The 21,264-nt window shown below is 47.6% G+C and overlaps 1 protein-coding gene across 1 annotated transcript in view; it reads left to right on the top strand.

The window, feature by feature from the left end:
• ME3 (malic enzyme 3) overlaps positions 1-21,264 on the top strand; it is a gene marked incomplete at its 5' end in the record, with an annotated part of 103,779 nt that overhangs the window by 48,652 nt on the left and 33,863 nt on the right. Inside the window, 2 exons of the mRNA XM_081239252.1 lie at positions 1,375-1,536; positions 11,357-11,460. Of these exons, the coding sequence (XP_081095378.1) occupies positions 1,375-1,536; positions 11,357-11,460 (266 nt within the window). The remainder of the gene's footprint in view (positions 1-1,374; positions 1,537-11,356; positions 11,461-21,264) is intronic.

The raw sequence follows: 21,264 nt of genomic DNA, 5'->3' as shown, positions 1-21,264 counted from the left end.
AGCTCAGAGCTGATCCTAAGTCCTGACCCAAAGCTGGTTCCAGTGGAGGGCTGGGTGACCCCATAAACTCCACTCATTTAGAGATGGAGGGAACCAGTGCTGGAGAGCCAGTTGAGGTGACCTATAAACAACTTCACCATCACCCTGGTGGGTTCTTCTTAGACTGACATTCAGGGCCCCTTGCAATCTGACTTTCCATTCTCTCCTTTCGTGGGGCCTGAACCCACACACACAGCCTACCTTCCCCCCACTTCTACCCTGAACCTTTTTCCTTTTGCATCAAGTACCTTTCTCCCCAGCTGTACCCCTAATGGATAATCTCCACCTGTCCAAGATGTGGCACATGTGTCCCCTCATCTAAGAAAGGTTGTCCTACAGGAGGTACCTCTCCCTTCTCTCAATCTCTGCTGCCCTTGAGCTGTTCCGCTGCCCTCACACTTTCCCCCCAGAGTCAGTATAACTATACATGTTCCATCTCTCTTTTGCCCGCTAGTCCTTTAGAGGGCTGGGTCCACGCATTCTTGTTTTTATAGATGAGCAAACTGATCCTCCTTCCCCCAGGATTTGGCACACTGTCTTTTGCAAAGTAGGTGTTTCATAAAGATGTATTAAATGAACGAATGAGGGAATGAATAGCTGTCATTATCATATGATTATTTCTGTCATCACTATCAGCTCCATCAGCATCTGTTAATTCACAGTAGGTAAGCCTGGAACTAGTACTATGTCTAGTACCTACTATGCCTTCGGTGAGTTTTTGCCAAAACACAAAGATAATCCCAGGACAGCTTGAGAACCCTCCTGGTTTCACGTGGAATAGTGACCCTAGCAGATGTCACAAGGAGCTCTGTTTTTTGCAGATTGGATTTATTACACATAAATTGGATTTATTACCCTGTTCCTGCTCCTCCGGAACAGGGCGGAGAGCACATATATGGGTCTCTAAACCCTGGGGCTGTAGTAGCAGCATAAACACTTGTTTTATTATCTCCTTTCATTCTGCCTTCCCACCCTGTCCCCAGCCCCAGATCTCAAGCTGAGAGAGTCTGCTTAATTTCTTTGAGGGAGAATGACTCGGTGTGGGTTCCCTCCGGCTGTTCCTGCAGGAACAGAACCTCGGAATGCAGGCCGGTGTCTTTCCATCCTCTCACCTCGGCGGGGTTTCTCTCCAGCCCTGCCAGAAAGGGAAGGGGATGGGGGAAGGGCTCACCGCCTGCAGTTGAAAGAATCCTTTGGCCTTATCCCAGACAAGCTGTTTCATCCCGCAGCAGAGGCGGTGGGCGTCCAGTCGGCAGGCCTGACATGCTGTACAAACGAGCACTTTGTCACAGGAGGTGCTGTCCCTGATTGATGGCGTCCTGCTTTGTCTTTCAGGCTGTGGTGGTGACTGATGGGGAGCGCATCCTGGGCCTGGGAGACCTGGGCTGCTACGGCATGGGTATCCCCGTGGGCAAGCTGGCCCTGTACACGGCGTGTGGAGGCGTCAACCCGCAGCAGTGCCTCCCTGTCCTGCTGGATGTGGGCACCAACAACGAGGTAATGCGCTGCCTGGGCCGGGAGCCAGAGGGTGGCAGCTGGGATGGCGTGGGGAGCACCTCTGTGTGGTGGTTCTGTTTACAAAGCATCGGGCCATTTCATTCTGGGGTCCCCGCTGCCAAGACACTTCCCCTACATGCCTGTGATGCCAGGACCTCTCTCCTCCCTGGTTGCCCATCGCACTCTCCCAGTCCCATCCTCTCCCCCCAGCCACTGCTGGGTCTTCTTGCTCCCCTACCTCCTGCCAAGGTACCCCCTGCACGGGCTTTCTGTGCTTCCTTGTCCCGTGTCCCTAGGCAGCTTCCATTGCCCTCATGGCCTCTGTCTGATCCACGAGTGAAGAAAGCCGCTGAGGCGAGAGTGGCTGCTGGGCTGTGTTTTTCAGCATTTTAGAGGCCAGCTACCCCTGTAAAAGGATTAAAACTCAAAGCACCAGGACCAAGGGCTGAAATGTCTGGATCAGGCAGATGAGCATCCTGCAAACCCAGGGAGAGAAACTGACCCGAGCTGTGGCTGAGAGCCACCTGCAGGCTTCCAGGAGGTTTAGGATTTAAGTAGCTCAAACCCCAGCCAAGAGTTTGTCTGCTCTGGGTACCACCACGCTGGGTCACAGTGTTTGTGCATGTCTGCAGTTCTCAGCTCTGTGTCTCTGTATCATGAACATAAAAGAATTTCTTCTTGGTGATATTTATCTCTGGGTTTAAAATCAGTGCATGTCCATCTGACAAAAACGTTTTCTCATGTTCATTGAGAAAACTCCAGAGAAGCATTAAAAATAAAATATTAGTCACACAGCCAGTAATAATCATTGTTTACAATTTGGGATATTTCTTTCCAGCCTTATCCCTCTGAAACGTTTATAAAAACAAAATTAAGTTTATATTGCATATACAGTTTTGTATCCTGCTTTTTTAAGTGTAATGTATGTCATGAGTTTTCTCCCAGGTCACTAGCCATTATTCCACAATGTCATTTTCATAGCTGCCTGGCGTATCACAATTCACGTAAGAAACCCTCCACTCTTGGACATTTAGGTTGTTTCTAGTCTTCTTGCAAATATAATTGTGCTCTGATACCCGTTTTTGCAGATCAGTCTTTCCATCTCTGATGATTTCCCAAGGATAAATTCCTAGAAAAGGAAATATTGAAGCAAAGGGAATGGTCGTTTTTTAGATTCTCGATTCATATTGTCAAAAAGCTTACACTTATTTGCATTCTGAGTTGATCCTTCTCTAGAAAACTTGTTGTGACTCTGCACGGCCTCCTTCCTCCCTGGATGCCACACAACATCCTCATTGCTAAACAAGAACAAGCACTGTAGCCTCTAATGAGAAGCGATGCTTATTCAGGCTTCATCCACAGATACGGTCAAATGAAGGAGCAGCAGACAGACCTGGCTTCAGAGCTGAGAACTCACGGGGGTGGGAGGGGGATGAGGGAGGACAAGAAGAGCACGAGAAGTGCTGGCCCAGGAAGCAGGGACCCTGGTCCCGGTACCCCTGACAGCCGGGTGAGTCCCTGTACCTGTCTAGATACCATCCCCTCTGGTACAATTAGGGCCTGGACCAGAAAGTTACTAGGTATTCTCCCAGCGCTAAATCTCTTCTCCATATGCCTCCCCACCAGCCTAGGAGAAGGGAGGCTGCATGGTGGCACAGCCTTATAGCTGCTCATTAAGACCCATCTTCAAGGTCTGCTCTGCACTGTGGTTCCCCTCCTCAGCCACACGCCTGGGTTTTGCTGAAATTGTCCCTCAGCCACAAAGGACATGTGTGGAACCGCACAAACGTGGATGAGTATAGCAAACTTTAGGTTAAGTTATTATTTCCATCCATCACTTCCTGCCATGTTCCAACTGGATTTGTTTGAGACCGTCTCTCTCTCTCTCTCTCTCTCTCTCTCTCTCTCTCCCTCTCTCTCTCTCTCTCCCCCCAGAAAGCTGGCTCTAGGCAAGAAGTGGAACGGCTTGAGACTGATTCTTAGGCCATTGCATCCCTTGGAAGGGTGTTGGTTGCCTCTAGCAGATGCCTTAGATCCTTTATCACTGAAGGTCCAGCACTCGGCAATGATGTGCTAAAGTTTAGAGTTAGTGCCAACTTGTAGCAAACCCACCAGAGAAGATGGTGAGAAACTATGAGTAATCAGGGCCGGGCCCTTTTCACAGACCACCCTGTTTCAGCCTGACAATAACCCTGTGAGTGGAGCTCAGTTATTACCCTCTTTTTACAGCTGAGGAAACTGAGGCCCAGAGAGATTAATTGGCCCAAGAAGATCTGCTGAAGTGGCAGGAGTGGGTCCTAATCCACATGAGCGCTCCTCTCCCCACACCATACCACACTGCCTGCCCGGGTTTTTGTTGCTTTATGAGTAAAGATTATGTCTTGACTTTTAGAATTCTTATTACTAAAGTAACTTTAAAACATTATTCAAAATTTTAAAAGGAGAAGGAAATGGTATTTCTCCCACTATGCTACGTTTGTGCTCCTGTCCGATGTTTCTCTGTGCGTATACATAGATGTAGTTACAATATTACCTAATTAATCCTACTGTGCCCCTAATTTTGTTCTGATTTCTTCAATGAGGATTATTTTGTGGGCACTTTTCTCTTTACTTATTTTTTTTAAGTTTATGAAGTGTTTAGTAGGTGGCAGGCATTCTGCTAGGCTGAGGGAGATAAATGAGAGCCAGGCGTGGGTGGAATCTTTCAGTTGTCAGTGTTTCAACACTGTCACCTAATTGATCATTTTAATGGCTCATGTGTTACGTCTCCTCAAAGCGTCTGCTTCTCCCCCCCGAGGCTTTCCGCCTCTGCCTCAGTTCTCCCTCCTGGGTGTGGAAGGGAGAGAGTTTTGGAAGGACCAGAGGATTCCCCAGCTGAGGGGACAGGGCACAGCCTGACCCGCCATGCAACACCACAGGCGCGAGAGAAAGCAGTGTTCTGCACGCCCAGTAAGACCTATGCCAGCACCTGCAGTGGCCAGGCATAGTTCTGGGCCCTTGTACATTTCAATCTCATTTCATTCTTTCTTTTTTTAAAAAATATTTATTTATTTAATTTATTTATTTAATTTATTTTTTTGGCTGCGTCAGATCTTAGTTGGGGCACGCAGGATCTTCGTTAAGGCATGCAGGATCTTTATTGTTGAGGTGCATGGGCTCTTTGTTGCGGTGCTCAGGCTTCTCTCCAGTTGTGGCGTGCGTGTTTTCTTTCTCTAGTTGTGGCACGTGGGCTTAGTTGCCCCGTGGCATGTGGGATCTTAGTTCCCCGACCAGGGATCGTACCCGCCTCCCCTGCATTGGAAGATGGATTCTTTACCACTGGACCACTGGGGAAGTCCCTCAATCTCATTTTGTTCTCACACCAGCTGTATGAGATATTGTTCTCCCCTTTTTACAGATGAGGGAACTGAGATTGACACACATTAACTACTTACTTCAGGTCACATAGCTCGAGATTGACACACGTTAACTACTTACTTCAGGTCACACAGCTCGAAGTGTTGGAGCTGGGATTTGAACACAGGTCTCTCTGGCACCAGAGTGGCCTTGTCTACTGTGGCACACCGCTCCAAGATGTCAAGTATTTGTGTCACAGACTGGGTAATGAAGACTGAGAAAGTACGTGTTTCACACAGTCTGTGTTCCATGGACACTCAGGATCAAACTAGGGCACACTGATGCCATTTTCACAGCCCTCCCCCACAAAGAAAGGTGAACTCCCGCCAGACCTTCTTCAAGAAAGTTACAAAGAGGCCAACATTGGGAAGACGGAAGACAATGATTTCTCTCTTTTCAAATGCATTGACTGGTGCTCTTCCACATTTTTTTTTTTTTTTTTTTTTTTTTTATGGTACGCCGGCCTCTCACTGTTGTGGCCTCTCCCGTTGTGGAGCACGGGCTCTGGATGCACAGGCTCCGCGGCCATGGCCCACGGGCCCAGCCACTCTGCAGCATGTGGGATCTTCCCGGACCGGGGCATGAACCCATGTCCCCTGCATCGGCAGGCGGACTCTCAACCACTGAGCCAGCAGGGAAGCCCTAGAGTTCTTTTTTAAAAATAATCAGTTTGCAAGATTTTTCCCTTAGAAGTCTGGGGGGGCACATCTCTCACCCAGAGCAAGCCACAGCAGCAGGAGAGGGAGGCTCTGCCTTGCATCTTCCGTCTTATGTGGCAGTGCAGGGAGGGTGCTGCTGTGAAGGCTTTAGTTTCAGAACAACTAGACCATCTGTGTGTATGTCTCTATAAAAAAACTCCTGAGGCAAAAGGAGCTTTAATCAGAGTCAAAGAAAACACCCCTCCAGGTTTCCTGTTGAAGGAAAACATCTGCTATCTACAGCCCTGAAACTCTGAGTCACTTTTACCTGCTGACACCAAAGAGGTTTGGAAAAATAAATATGTGAGACGTGATCCCAGGAAGGAGGGACATCCCGTGATGAAGTTCCAAAGGGCCAGGGGAGGGAGCCCCGCCCAGTTAGACAGGGCACCTGCTCTGGCCCTCCCTCCCTTGTGTCTGTGTGTGGATTGGTTTGTACATCTTGTTTCATACACACACAGCAGAGTCACAGACTGTTCACATTAGATATCATACTTACTAGATATTACATACAAATACTTCTCACTCAACCCCCTTGTTTCACATGGGAAAAGGGGCCCCAGGGCAGAAACGGCTTCCGCCAGGTTTGAGTCCAAGCCCGGTGCTTGTCCCATTCTGTGCTAAAGGTTCTGTGGGACAACCCAGGGCTTGGCTTCTCCTGCGGAAGTCTTGAGCCTCAGTGGATTTTCCTCTCAAGGAGATGCTGTGAAAGTCTCTGTGGACATGAGTAAAGAGGGGGATGGAGGGGACAGATTATCAGCAGAGCCTGGTAGACTGTGCCTTGGGTGTTACTGGTTGCTGAGGCAGCGTGGGATCGCCCACAGAGCTGGGTATGGAAGGGTTCCTTCCACCTGGCCAGATTGTCTTTATTGCAGCTCATAAATAGTCAGCATTCACCCGGGTTACCATCGGGTGCAGGCTCTCTGTGCACATGCGACCAGTGAAGGGGCCCTTCCTGGGATCTTTGTAGCTTACCCTTGGGCTTAACTGAGCTTCCAGAGAAATACATGGTGGGCTTAACTGTCACCCAGAGGGGGAAAGTGCACCGTGTCCACACCATGAACCCAATCCCATGACCTCCCCAGACCCCCAGATGCTCTCTGAGTAACATCTTCATGTGCCCGTTGCTCTGCAAGATAAATATTTTTCCAGACCAAGAGGTTCGTCTCTCTTCCAGCTTAAACCCAGTGCTCAATGATATGGCAAGTGAAGACGAGCCAGCCATTTTGCTTTCCATGACGTTTAGTCTGCAAGATTTTTCACCTTAGAAAGAGCCAGGCACACAGCCATGGAGGGTCTATTCAACTCCCACAGCAGAGGAGGAAGCTCTGGTTCATCTGCTTTGGATAGAGCCTTAACCTGAAGGCTTACTTAGTGCCAACGGGAACTTGGCAACTACCTAGCAGAGGGGAAGCAGCAGGCTCAGAGGTGAGGAAGCTGATCCCACCTGGGAAGACCCCTGCTCTAGAAGCTGTCATTTCCACCCTGTGGCTTCCACCAAATTCGTTTTGTGACCTTAGGCAGTTCATTTAACCTTTCTGGGTCTCGAAAACTCATTTGGAGGAAGCCGAACCAAGTGATTTCTAAGACTTTCCTAGTTCTTAATTCAGCATCTCCTTAGCCCAGTCCTAGAATAAATGCAACTCACATCAGTAAACACTTTTTGATGGCCTGCAATGCGCCAGTACTGTAAACATCACTAGGGAGATGCACATGAATAAGGACCCTTTCCTCAAAGAGCTTGCATTATGCAGTAGAGATCATTACTATCCCTATCGGACAGAGAAGTGAAATGAAGCAGGGACAAGCACCCAAAGTCGCAGAGCCAGTTAAGTGGCAGAGCCTGAATTCAAACCCAGGTGTGTCCAATTCCAAAGCCCAGAGCCCCTTCTGATTCTAAAACCACACTGTCCTGAGGGTGCTCCGGGAGAGCATCTGACCAGGGCCACTGGGCCTGGCAGTGCCCTCTCCTCTGTGGCACACTGCCTCCCAGCCTCAAGATTCCTTCTGCCTCTCTTGATGGGGTTACCAGATTTAGCAAAGAAAAATACAGGATGCAAGTTACATTTAAATTTCGGATAAATAGCTAATCATTTTTTAACGTAAGTATGTTCCATGCAAAACTTGGGACATACTTATACTAATATATATATATATATATATATATATATATATATATATATATATATATATATATATATATATATATATATCTCCTATCTGAAATTCACATTTAACTGGGTGTCCTGTATTTTATCTGGCAATACTGCCTTCTGAAAACTTCTCTTTTTAACATTTATGTGAGGAAGTCCAGGATAGAGGAGAATGCCAGGGGAGGGTCCAGGCCAGTTCATAGTCCCACGTCTTGGTGGCAGTCATTCTTATAATCAATCACTCGGTGGGACACAGGGCAGAATGTGGACTTCTTGTTCCATGTGGTACCAAGACAGTGTGGAAGCTCCACCCTCTGCTGTTTTTGAGAAGTCATTTTCCCTCCTGACTAAGGAAAGCCAGCTGGCTGGAGATGTGGACACGGTCTTTCCCCAGACCCCATTCAGGCTGTCACTGCTCCCCAGCCTGGTTTACAGGACCAGCTGCACCTTCCAGCCACGATCGGACTCTTCCAGGAGGACCAGGGAGGGAGGGGGTCAGGAGCTGAACCCACATTCCCTGGTCCCCACAATGTCAAATGATGGCGTGGAAAGGGCGCGGTCATGAGACCCAGTGAAAGCAAGGCTCAGTTTCAGCTTAGATATTTTCTGGCTGTGTGAGTTTGGGCAATTTATTTAAACCCTTGAACTCTACCTTCCTCATCTGTAAAATGGGCATGAGAGTATGTAAGACAGAAGGATCAAACTACTTTTGATTCAGAAGGAGTGAATTACCTGAAAGTTCTGTACAAGTATAAGAAGCTATATTTTCGTGTCATCTCCATATAGAAACTTTCTTCCCAATTTTTTGGAGTGCTTAGTTTTGAAGTATTTCAGACATAAAACATTTTTTATAAATAAAATAAATATTATAAAATATCAGGACTTTTTTTTAAAGCTTCTTATGGTCACCTTTATATTTCAGTAGTACCTCATTAGTGTTGACCTTTCATCTTAAGTGCAGATATACTGAGACATTTTTGGAAAATCCTAAAATTCTTCAGTACCACTGGAGAATTGGACCTGCCCCAGAAACCGTGTATGCAGCACTGAGAAATCCACTCTTGGCAGCCTAATGCACTACTGAACCAATCTGTAACTTGGAAACATTACAGATTATAATTTACCGTGGACCCTTTCACCTCTATAAGAACTAAAAAGTGAATATTTTCTGCAAATGCCAAGAGTTAGACTATTTTTATCATTTGTGTGTATGCCCTTTGCAGGCTGTTCGTATGTTTCAGACAGTTGAAATTGTGATATCTGTGCAATTTTGTATCCTGCTTTTTTCATTTTGAATAATCTCATACACATTTGTCCAGGTGGCTGCATAGTCTTAAAAGCCACCAATTTCAATGACTGCCTAGTTGTCCATCTAGTTGTTACATCATCATTTACTTCCTTGATCCCCCTTGGCTGGATGTTTGCTGCCTCTAAGTGACTTTTAGATGATCACTTTGAAAGTGGCCTGTGGAAGGGTAGGCACCATATATGTCCCACTCTCATCCTTTGGTCACACACACACGCTCACACGCACACACCCAACTGGCAGGGCAGGGTCGTAAACAATCTCAAGGATGCATAACCCAGGAGGCAAAGAGATTGAGAAAAGAAGTTTAGACCTTACTGTCTTTCTGATGTAGCCGTGTGGTTCCTTGGAGAAAGCGCTAAGCCCACCTCAGATGCTGTGGACCCATAACTGGGGGTGAGGGGTTGAGAAGGCAGGTATTTCCTGGTCTTTTCTGTCCACTGTACCTTTGCCCTGTCACCTCCTACAAGACAATATGGAGCTAGAATGGTGTCCTAAGCAAGACTAAGCCACCTAAGCAGCCTGGCTCGGTGGTTAAGACCATGGGCTCTGGAGCTGGCAGCTGTGAGCTTGAATCCGGATTCTTCCACTTACTAGCCCAAGAAAGAGGCGGCTGTTTAACCTCGCTGTGGCTTCCCCTCCCTCAGCAGTATCTGACACATTAGCAAACACTGTGAAAGTCAAAGCTGCTGCCATTACTTTACAGCATATGTTATGATTCACAAAGCTCTTTCACGTGTAGTATTTCATTTCCTCATCACGATCACCCTGTGCAGGTGGTATTTTATCTCCATTTGACAGATGAGAAGAAGGCTCTGAGAGGTCGCGTAATTTGCCTGAGGTCACACAGCTTGTCAGTGGTGGAGGTGAGACTTGACTCTGAGCCCCTTGAGGGCAGGACCCATGACATCCTTGCCTCTGAATCCTGCAGGAGCAGTCCAGATGGAGATGACGATAACACAAAACCTTGACCCCAAGGAGCTCATATTTGTGGCGGCGGGGACACAAAAATAGATCATTTCCAAATACCCGAAAACTTAAAATTACTTCCTATTCCTTAAACACACCAGGTCACCAGGTACCTCTTCCTCCTTTCTACCTCCAGCCCCCAACCTTTCTTTCTGCTGATTTCTAAGCCTGGAGAGCCCAGCCCACCTGGCAACATCTGCCCATCTTTTAAAGCCTGACCATTTCTTCCGTGTCACCATCCCCACCCGTTCCCCGGAGGGAATTACTCCACTCCTTCTCTGTGCTGCCAGGTGCTATGCTTTGTGCCGAAGAAATGTCTCTACTCTGTAATAGAGTTTGCTTACTCATCAGCCACCTGCATTAGGCCGTGAGCACCTTAGAGGCAGTGACCGTCCCTTACCTACAAATTCCCCGACAGGCCTGATGGCAGCAGGCATAGAGGGTCAGTAAATGTGTCGTGCACGAATGAGCCCGCTGATTTCTGCATAGGGGTGTGTGTGAGGGGTACAGAAGAGGCGGGAGTGGTCATCAGACCAGGGCAGACAGAGAGGATGACCAGACAGCGTGTGAAAGCGGTGACAGAAGAGCTGCAGGAGGTGGCGTGGAGGGGGCACCTAACACAGGCCGGCGTTAAGGTGGGCCTCTCTCTTGAATGGAAAGTTCTGGTTGTATCAGGCTATCCTTGTATCCCCAGGGACCAACACAGCGCCAGGCACATGGTAGGTATTCAGTAAGCTTTCACGGAAGGAAGGGAGGGAGGGAGGGAATGTTTTCTAATTTGAGTCCAGGTCAGTGACTTTGGACAAGACCCAGTACCTCAATCCAGATGTTGCCTGGGGCGATTCTCAGCATGGGCCATTTTATCCCCCAGGGAGACATTTGGCAGAGTCTACAGATCTTTTTGACTGTCACAACTGGGGGTGCTACTGACTTCAAGTGGGAAGAACCCAGAGACACTGCTAAGTATTCTGTCAATACAATATGCGGGTCAGCCTTCACATCAAAGAACTGTCCAGGCCAAAATGTCCATAGTATCACTGTTGAGAAACCCTGAAACGAACCCAGAGCTGCAGCCAGAGGTTGGAAGACTGTATCAGAGAGTTTTGCTTGTTCAAAGCATCCTTGATTCATTCCTAAAGTGTGGACCCCTGGGGGTCTACCCTCCATCAGTGGCTTGGCTTCCAGAACCTTCCAGAGACAGCACCTGGGGAGTGGGGAGCAGCCTCCTCCTTCCCCCCCTCCCCCCCTCCTTCCCGCTAACCCAGGACACGTGATGGGACGGATGCTGTCTGTTGCAGGAGCTGCTCAGGGACCCTCTGTACATTGGCCTGAAGCACCGGCGCGTGCGTGGGCAGGAGTACGACGACCTTCTGGACGAGTTCATGCAGGCCGTGACAGACAAGTAAGTGGGTCAGCCTGTCCCTTGTGAAAGAGGACTGTTAAGAGATAGCATGACTAAGTCAACACGGGTTTTGGCAGAGATGCATGCTTTTCCGGATGGTCCGAAAATTCCAACTTGACGCCGTGTACTCGCAAATCTCAAAGCCAGATGGGCTCATTCTCTGGGAGAGTCTTTGGGAGCAGAGAAGGGAGGGGAGGGGATGACGGCTAGTTAAGTATCTGCTGTCCCGGGAGGAAAACCCCCTGGGCCGAGCTCTTCTGGGTTCCTGGCAGGAATAGGGATGCTGTTAGCAGTGGGGGAGAGAAGTGTGCCCTTCTGACGGAAGGGCTTGGAAGGCAGCTGGCCACCTTAGTTGTCATTTTCCAGCTCCAAGGACCAGGCAGTATCAATGGGCCACCACCGCAGGCCACACGGGCTGGGCCTGCGAGATTTATGAGGTGTCGTCTCTGCACGGGGGTGCGCCACACTGGCAGCTCCTGCCCCCCTGGCCTGCCCCATCTGTTTGCCATCATTGCCCCCCGCTTCCCCCGCTGAGGCTGGGGTGACATGCTGGCTCTTCTCAAAACAGCCCCCCGCTCTCCCACGCTGAGTCTGACAGGCAAGTCAGTCAAGACTGTCTCAGCAGCTCGGCAGGCCCCCTGCAGAACCAGCAGGTCCCCTTCTCGCTTGAAAACCTCCAGCCTTTCTTGCTGTCCCAAGAGTGCCCAGGTAGGCAGAGCTGGTCTGGACGTCCTTGGCAAAGTACTTCCTTGTCTGAGTTCAGCCCCTTGAACCAGAGCGGTGGGCCGGAGAGAGAGCTGCTGTGGCCTCTGCAGCCCAGGAAGCCTCATCTGGGTGGGCTTTGGGGGTGGGCAAACCAACCCCACACTTCCAGGTCATTGACCTTGGGCAGGTTACTAAACTTTAAAGTCTCCTTACCTGGATTCCTTATCTGGGGATAAGAAGAAAGCATCCGATTGTTGTCGTGTTTTTTGCTTTCATTTGTCAGGATGAGGGAAAGCAATACTGAAGTTATATGGGATGGGGATGATCCTAGAGGAAGGATGAAATTGGTAATGGAGTGTGGGGTGTGGAGGTAGGCATGCTGATAAGCAAGTGGCCAAGAGTCCAGTGCACACCTGGGAGCTTTGTCTTAGGTGGGAGCACAGAGCCCATCCACACAGAGGGAAGGCCGCACCCTGGGCACAGATGCCAGCAGGTGGGTAGATGTTGAGGGGGTGTGCGTGAGAACCCCCTTGGAGGACAAGGTCATCTGCTGAGGGCGAGGATGGGGACAGAGGTTGTGGAGGTTTCAGGTGCAGGAGGTAAGAACTGGCACATCCAAACTAGGGAACTAGAGGCTGGTTGCTGGCCTCCTGGAGGTTACTGATCATGAATTTAACTTAGGTCAGTTAAACCTTCTGTGATTTTCTCTAGCCAGTTTCCACTGTCTGGATGCAGGGCAGGAAGAGACAGAGAGTGGGATTTAATCCGGGCTGGGATTTTGCCAGGCAAGAGAGAAAAAGAGAGAGAAAGGAATTGAGAATGTATTCAAGGGGATGATTATAAAGATGCATCATGAGGCCTAGGCCGGGTAAGAAGGGACAGCTAAGGCCCTGCTGCAGAGGAGGGGTGAGGAACAGTGGTATGAGCAATGGACAGTAGGTCCTGATGAGGCCTGAGAATTATTGAGTTGGGTACCAGAGGGAATAAGCTGGAAAGAAAAGAGGTAATCAGAAAGTCAGGGGTTGGAAGCTGAGACTGTGAAGGAAGGGCTGCTATTGAGACATGACCACCAAAACAGCCAATTCAAGGGTCGGCTACGTACACAGAAGCGTACCATCTAGAACACGAGAGGTGACTGTCCTGCTTAATTCTCCCCCTTTCAGATCATCCTGAATATGACATTCAGTTCCAGACAAGATACTTTGAGGCTGGTAAATTACCTAAAGTGCCTTTGGAGAACAATAGCCACGGCAGTGACAGGAGCCAAAGGCTCAGCCTAGTGAGGAGAAGACATAGGGACTGCTCTGTGGGTACCGGGGATGCAGTCCTCCCTCCAGAAGTCTGAAAGCTGTTCTTCCAGAGGAGGGACTGGACTTGTTTCTGTATACCCAGCCGGAGAAGAACCCATTGATAGAATGCTAAAGGAGGAGGCTTTCCGCTCAAAGTAAATCCGAGCTATCCCACAGTGCAGGGGACTCTGTGAGAACAAGTTCAAGTTCAGGTTGAGTGGCTTCTGGGGGGCACTGTCACAGGAGAAAACGTAAGCATCCGTTGTCCTTTAAGATGGCTCCCTGCCCCAGTGCTCTCTTCAGACCTCTTAAGATCCCTGCGTGGCTGGCAGGATAGGTTTTATTATTCCCATTTTGTAGAAGAGGAATCTGAGGCTCTGAGAAGCCAAGGAACCTGTCCCAGGTCCCGCAGCTTCCGACAGGACTGCAAATTGACCCTGAGTCTGCTGACTCCGAGGCCAGACTGCTTTCTACAATTACCTGTGGATGACAAGAGAGGGGAATGAATTTGGCTTTGAGAGCCGGTTTTTCCTTCCTGTTTCCAGGGCTCGTTGCGTATCTAGTGAGTCAGTAGTCATTCCGTGATTCCCCACAGAGAAGTCTTGCTATTCGTGTGAGAAGGTTAAATAAACTAGGATGTAAGAGGTTCTTCAAATCATCATTAAAATCAGTTCACAGTCTCACAGACACGCTCATAGAGTCCAGGGGTGAACCCTTGGTCAGAAGTGTGCGTCAGCCAAGAGGAATGTGTCCTTAGGTGGAAAAGACAGGGATTGACACTTGGTTGTTTTAACTTTCTAATAAGCTAAAGCAGATGTTTCTGTGGATACTGTAGTTAGGGAGTGAGCCAGTCTCCCAGGCTCTCTTGGGAATATAGTAGCCCCATGATGGAATGCCCAGCCTGGGCAGCGCTGGGTGAGTCAGCAACCCTGAGGCCAAACACGATATGCTTTAAGAAAGAACCTTGGGAAACGTTGACTCCTGCCTTCAACATCCTGTCTCTTTCCAAATGTCCTGCAAATAAAAGCTCTGCCGTCTTGCCCCTGCCTGCTAATCGGGTGTTATCTTAAGATTTTGGGGGCCTGAAAAAAAGAGTCACTGTAGCTCAGTTACTACCCTGGAGTTTGGCCACTGGGGAGAACCCACCGAGGCAAAAGGAATCTCCACGTGCACCTGTGAACCACAGCAGTAAGTGTGTGTGTCCAGCTCAAAGCTAAGACACAGCCTGATGTTCCCGTGGCAACGACCAGTCATTCTGTGCTTCCTGCTCTTTCCCTGCCATGCAATGGGACCTGGAGCGTTGCACCTGAGGGACAAGTTTTCCCTGATGGTTTCCACTTATATTTTTCATTTCTATTACTTACAGCAGAATGGATGGGAATGGTTCTTTTTTTTTTTTTTTGCGGTACGCGGGCCTCTCACTGCTGTGGCCTCTCCCGTTGCGGAGCACAGGCTCCGGATGCACAGGCTCAGCGGCCATGGCTCACGGGCCCAGCCGCTGCACGGCATGTGGGATCTTCCCGGACCAGAGCACGATCCCATGTCCCCTGCATCGGCAGGCGGACTCTCGACCGCTGAGCCACCAGGGAAGCCCTAGGGAATGGTTCATTTTAAGTTTGCACCTGGAGCCCCAGCTCTGTCTGATGCTTGGCCTGGGCTGGACAGGAGTTTGACGTCAGCAAACTTTAGGCAGGCCATGAGAGGAAGCCACCCCCTTTCTCTAGTTCACCAAACCCTGAATCTAGAGATTGCTAAGCTCCTGAGATAAGAGTGATAAACAAGAAGGGAGATAATAGGTTTTTTTTTAAAACCTGACTTTTAAAAAAAGCATCTGCATTTTAGCTCCAGGAAAATTTCTTTTTGAGTCTCTCCATCTTTCTCTCTGATTTTCTTTCTCTCTCTCTCTCTCTCTCTCTCTCTCTCTCACACACACACACACACACACACACGCACGCACACACACGCACCATCCTACACCAGATACCTGAGGTTTATGCCATAGTGGAACTGGCATAGTACAATTTCATCACATTCTGGTGGTTAAGGCAAATCAGAGGTGCATACCAGATTCCAAGAGAGAAGATAACACAAGGGTCGAAACACCAGGAGGCATGGTTCATTGGGGAGCCACCAAGGTAACAGACTACCACACACCATCCAGCCTGGGAGGGGTAAGGAATGGGGCAGCCAGCATTACAGGAGGAGGATGTGCTCTGAAAATGCAAGAAGGGCGGAGAAAACAATAGCACCATTACACATGGAAACAGGAAGATGCATCAAATACAACTGATAGTCAGTTATTGAGTATCTGCTGGTATATATGACGCTGTGTCAAATGTAGGTGGCAATCCACAGAGAAATTAACAGTACAGCTTTCAAGGAGCTGTTCATTCAGAGACATTTTTTATCTACCTACTGGAGTTCAGACCCGACCTCTAAGCTTTCTTGGCCTCGGAGTCTCTTTAAGAAGAATTCTAGGGAGAAAACATAAAGTTGGGAGTTACCAGTTCATAGATGGTAGGTAAGGTCAAGGGCATGGTGGGGTCCACCTAGGGAAAGAGAGTAGAGAAAGAAGAGAGAATGGCTTCCCACCGTTTTTGGAACCATGCCCTGTGAATAACTGCAACTTAAAGTGCTCAACAAAATTTTAGATTAGACTAGGATATTGTTGGTAGAAATGACAAGGAGGGTAAAAGGTTTCATTCCTCGTACCAGCTCTGATTGCTAGGATCCTAAGGCCTCTCTAGGTGCAACAGGAAATGATGATTGATTAGCAATGTCTGTCCTGCAGGGGAGTGAATTGTGGCAGCATATGTGCCATGCTTTAGCCATCCTGGATCTATGAAGAGCCTATGGCCTAAGCATCTGCAACTTCATGAGCCCTCACACTCACCGGTCCTTCTGCAACTCCTACAGTCAGCAGAAACTCAGAGGCCAAAGGAACCTGAAGGCTGAAGATTTCTCATAGCTAGGTGTTCAGGATATTTCAAGAGCTACACCAAGCCTGTCTGTTGGGTCCACATGAAACTGCATCTCCTTCTTCTGAGTTACAGAAACATGCAGGAATATGCTCCCATGGGCACACTCCACCCTCACGCCCACCCCAGTCCACTCTGGAACAAAGCAGTGGATCAAATAAACATAAGCATATGAATACTGACCTGTGGTTCCCAAACATGGCTTGGTATTGGACTCATCCGGGGAGTTATCAAGAATATAGACTCCAGCCTCCTATGCCATAGTAGGCCCGGGCTAAGGCCTGGGCATCTCTGTTTTTGAAGCTTTCTTGATGCTTCTCTTAGAGCCACACAAAGGTTGAGATCTAAAAAGCTCAGATGGACTACATTCCCTGTAGAGGCATGTTTTGAGCAGCCCCAGCTCCCCCTACCTTCAGAGTCAGACTGGAGCCTGAGGCAAGGGTTAAGGACCAATACACATCATATACAATTGATAGTCAGTATTGAGAGGCTTTCCACACATCTTCCCACCAGGGACCTGCATGAAGAAAGGCCCAGCACCTTCTCTGGGCTCACCCTCCCAGGCAGTCTATCTTGACAACACACCTGCAGCTCTAACAGTTTCCTTCTGCTCTGAAAACCCCCCAAGCCGGGCTGTGCCTGCTGCTTCTGCTGGTATCCCCTTCGCCCTGGAGGAACTTGAGCTGCTTTCAGGCCTGACATGATTGCATTTCCACATATGGGGAAAGCACACACACACACATCTGGGCACCCCTTCCCAGAAGACTCGTCATGGGGAGGAATCAGGCCCGCCTTTCCCCACCAACTAGGTGCAAGCTCAAGCCTGATCCCCCGGCCTCAAGCCTTGACTCTGTGAGGGCTGATGAGCATGGAAGAGGGAGATGGCAAATGCATTGGTAAGGTAAAGGCAGTCATGACTGCCTCATTCAGGGGATTTCTTACAAAATGCTTCCCATGGAAATACAGAAAGTCACATCACCCTCCCAACAATTATGTCTATTTTTTTTTTGGAATTTGACTTTTCAAACTCGTTCCATGAGGGAATATATTTTTCTGGCAAAGAGATAGGAGCAGCAGGTACTGCATGGAGTGCTCCTGGGAACTGAGCTTTATTTTACCACTGAGGTGAGAAAACTCATTCTAGAAGCTCCAAGAAAGCTAAGAGCAGCACAAACAAACAATGTATCTAGTCATGCTTTTCCAGGGCTTTTGAGTAAGGACTACATGCCCAGCACTCTACTAAGCCCTGTAATGAGATTCAAAAGAAATAAAAGACATGCACTGTGTCCTCATGAATCTTACAGACCTTCCAAAAAGACAACATTTTGAACAGGAACTAATTAGAGAAGTGTTAAGTACTCAACTGTTTGGTGTTGACTTTCAGTTCAGTGGAAATTCAGAGAAAGAAGCAATCAGGGATCACTGGGAAGAGATGGAAAGTAAACAGATTCAGGGCCAAATGTGATTAAGCAACAGGAGAAAGAGCACATTCCATATGGATGATACATCATGAGAAAAGCAAGGACACAGCAAAGGCAAGGACAAGGCAAGGAGTACTCAGAAGACTCTGGAAGACTGGCCCCACTAGAGGTGAATGTTTATTGGTTCCAAAAAAGGTTAAGTAGCAGTAGAGCAGGCTATGTGATAGGCCTCAAAACCCAGGCAGAAGGTTGCAATTATTAGAGCTCAAAAGTGGAAAGGACTTCAGTTATCTAATCCAGTGGTTTTAAACCAAGTTTCCCCAAACCCCAGGCATTTACAGAGGTGCATCAGGAGTGCTAGAAATGAACATTTTCCACCAACCATACAAGATTGAAACCACTTGAAGAAAAACATCATTGTTTTTCATCGCTTTCTGTGTCAGGGTTCTGCTCAAGATTTCATTAATTAAAAAATTCTTCTACTAAAAATGTTTGAAAACTATCAATCCACACAAAACCTTACTTGGGACTTGATTCAGAGAACAATAGGGAGCCATGGTAGGTTCTTGAACAACAAAGTATTGAAATTGACAGGACGTGGGAGAAGATTAGAACAGCAACCATAGCAACGCCCCAACTCAAATTCTGCCCTCCCCACAGAGGTCTGCCCTGACAAGCCTGGCCTGAAACTCTTTTGCTGTTTGTAGTCATAGCATAACTTATTGGCTGTATAATTCATTTGCTAATTAATCATGCACTGCATCATGGTCTTTTCTATAATAGTCTAGAGTTTTTCTTTAAAGCTTTTTTGGTCTTTTAACTTTTCATCATCAGAGCAGAGACTGGGCAAAGATGTGTCTGGACTATTGTAGAGAGGTTCAAGTATCAGCCTGGCCCAGACTAGATGGACTTTGAAGAACATTCCTTCCTCAGGTCCTGTAACTCTGTAACATCTCTACCAGACTGGTAGTTCCTGGGGGGCAGGGAGCATGATTTTACTCATGGTGGACCCACTGTAAATAGTAAGGGTGGGAGTTGGACGGTTGGTTGGTTGGTTGGGTTGGTTGGCTGAGGGATTGAAAGCCTTCACCGGGCTAGCTATCAGTTAGAATGGACTGAAGGTTATGAATTTGATGGTATCTGAGGAAGCTCAGAGGAAGGAATGTTGGGACCCATTCTAGCTTGTCTGGCCTCTGAAAAAACAGATCAGTTTCCCAGTCTCAGCCTGACGTGGCTAATTGTTGACAGTCCAGCTCCGACATGTTCCCATCAGAATAGGAGCCAGATGCTGCAAAATGACAGTCTCTCGTGCCTGTGAAGACTCTATCTTGGGTCACAGAAAGGGCTGGAAGGCTGTAGAAAAACACAAACCAGCACCCAACTCTCTAGGATCTATTTGTTTCCATCGTGACCAAGCAGACTGAATAATTGAGAGGCCAAAATGTGATGGAGGAAGTTCACTAACTGGGAAGATGGATTCAGTGATGCCAGCTGGCTATTTCCATTTCATTTTTCCCCAAGAGGCAGATTTTATCACCTGGTATCCGAGTAGGAACAAAATCATGCCCAGACCTGAAAGTTTAATATTATAGCAGAGGAGAGGGAGGAATAAAAGGGTTTTTTCACCCTGATTTTTCTCAATGGATTAATAATAATAATAATAACAAGAACTCTTTTTTACTTAATTGCCTGCTATGCACAGACTCTAATATAAGCGCTTCATACAGTATTAATTCACTGAGTTCTCACAGCAGCCCTCTGGGGTGGGTACTATTTTTTTTTTTTTTAACAATTTACTTAGCATCTCCTGTTTATTTATTTTTTTAATTAATTTATTTATTTATCCTTGGCTGTGTTGGGTCTTCGTTTCTGTGCAAGGGCTTTCTCTAGTTGCGGTGAGTGGGGGCCACTCTTCATCGCAGTGCGCGGGCCTCTCACTGTCGCGGCCTCTTTTGTGGTGGAGCACAGGCTCCAGATACGCAGGCTCGGTAGCTGTGGCTCATGGGCCTAGTTGCTCCGTGGCATGTGGGATCTTCCCAGACCAGGGCTCCAACCCGCGTCCCCTGCATCGGCAGGCAGATTCTCAACCACTGCGCCACCAGGGAAGCCCGGGGGTGGGTACTATTATTAGCTTCATTTTAAGGGATGAGGAAACTGAAGCTTATAAGGTGTAAGTAACCTCCCTAAGAACAAGAACCCTGTTAAGACCCCACCCACTAACAACAGTTGTTAAAAGCACAAACTCTAGAGCTATACTGCCTGAGTTTGAACCTCTCACCTGCCACTTATTAACAAGCTATTTAATTTTCTGTGCCTCGGTGTCCTCATTTCCAAGATGCGTTTTTAATATTTAACTTGTAGAACGCTTCTGCTGAATAAATGAGACAATCCATATAAAATGCTTACCATTATACCTGGGTAATAGTAAACATGAATGTTTGCTATTATTAAAAATAATAATAACTTAGGCAGTTTCCAAAGCCACTGTCCTTTAAGCAGTGCTTTAGTACTGCCTCCATTCATGCGATCAGTTAAATTAGTCATTAATATATTCATCTTTTCCTTCCATAGTCCCCCACTCATCCATCCCTGCCATTCCAATAATAGCTTCCTTCTCTTACGCAATTCTTCTTCCCTGGTGCTAATCTGAAGAAATAAAAAGAACAGTTCTGGAAGCACTGGGTGTGATCCATCTCCATGTTCAGATCCTGGGTTTGTACAATTAGTAAATGTTTGGTCCTTGCCCTCTACACCTATTCAGTTAAATTCTGCCCACCACCTCCCTCCCCCAAGTGGAGAGGCATTGTGTGTATCCATGTATACATGTGGGGGTGAGAACTCATATTTTCTGTAGTTGTTTCAGATGAGCGTTATTTGGGCCTTACAGACCCGCTGTTCTGAGAGCTAAGAAGCTAATTTCCCAAGTGAAGAAATGAGTATAAAAGTGTCCCCTACCAGTGACATGGCTGGAGAACCTGGCAGAGGGAAAACTAAAACTCCTCTATAGGGTCACTCCCACAACCCATGCCGTGTGGAATTCCTTGAAGGGAAAAGCAATTCCCCAGTGAAAATAAATTCATGATTCACAGTAACCCACACAGAAACAGTCCACAATGTGGGAAAATCAGAAACTGATAGAAGAATTAGAACCCCAAGGAAAAGGAATATTCTGAGAGAGACTATAAAGCAGTTATACTTAGAGGTATTAAAGAGCTATTTTTTATAAGAATGAAGTAATAAGGAAAGTACCTAACACTTAAAAAAAAAGTAGCAGGCAGATTTGAAAAAGAAACAGATAAAACTTCTGAAAATGAAAAACAGAGTCATGGACATTCAGCAGAGTATACTAATGTTAGCTCAAGACACCGTCAGAAAACCCAAATCCTTAAAAATCACTGCCTGCAGGCATTT

Source organism: Mesoplodon bidens, assembly GCF_964165515.1.
Source record: "Mesoplodon bidens genome assembly, chromosome: 7".
NCBI classification, from domain to species: Eukaryota; Metazoa; Chordata; class Mammalia; order Artiodactyla; family Ziphiidae; genus Mesoplodon; species Mesoplodon bidens.
This window is presented reverse-complemented; position numbering and strand designations above follow the sequence as displayed.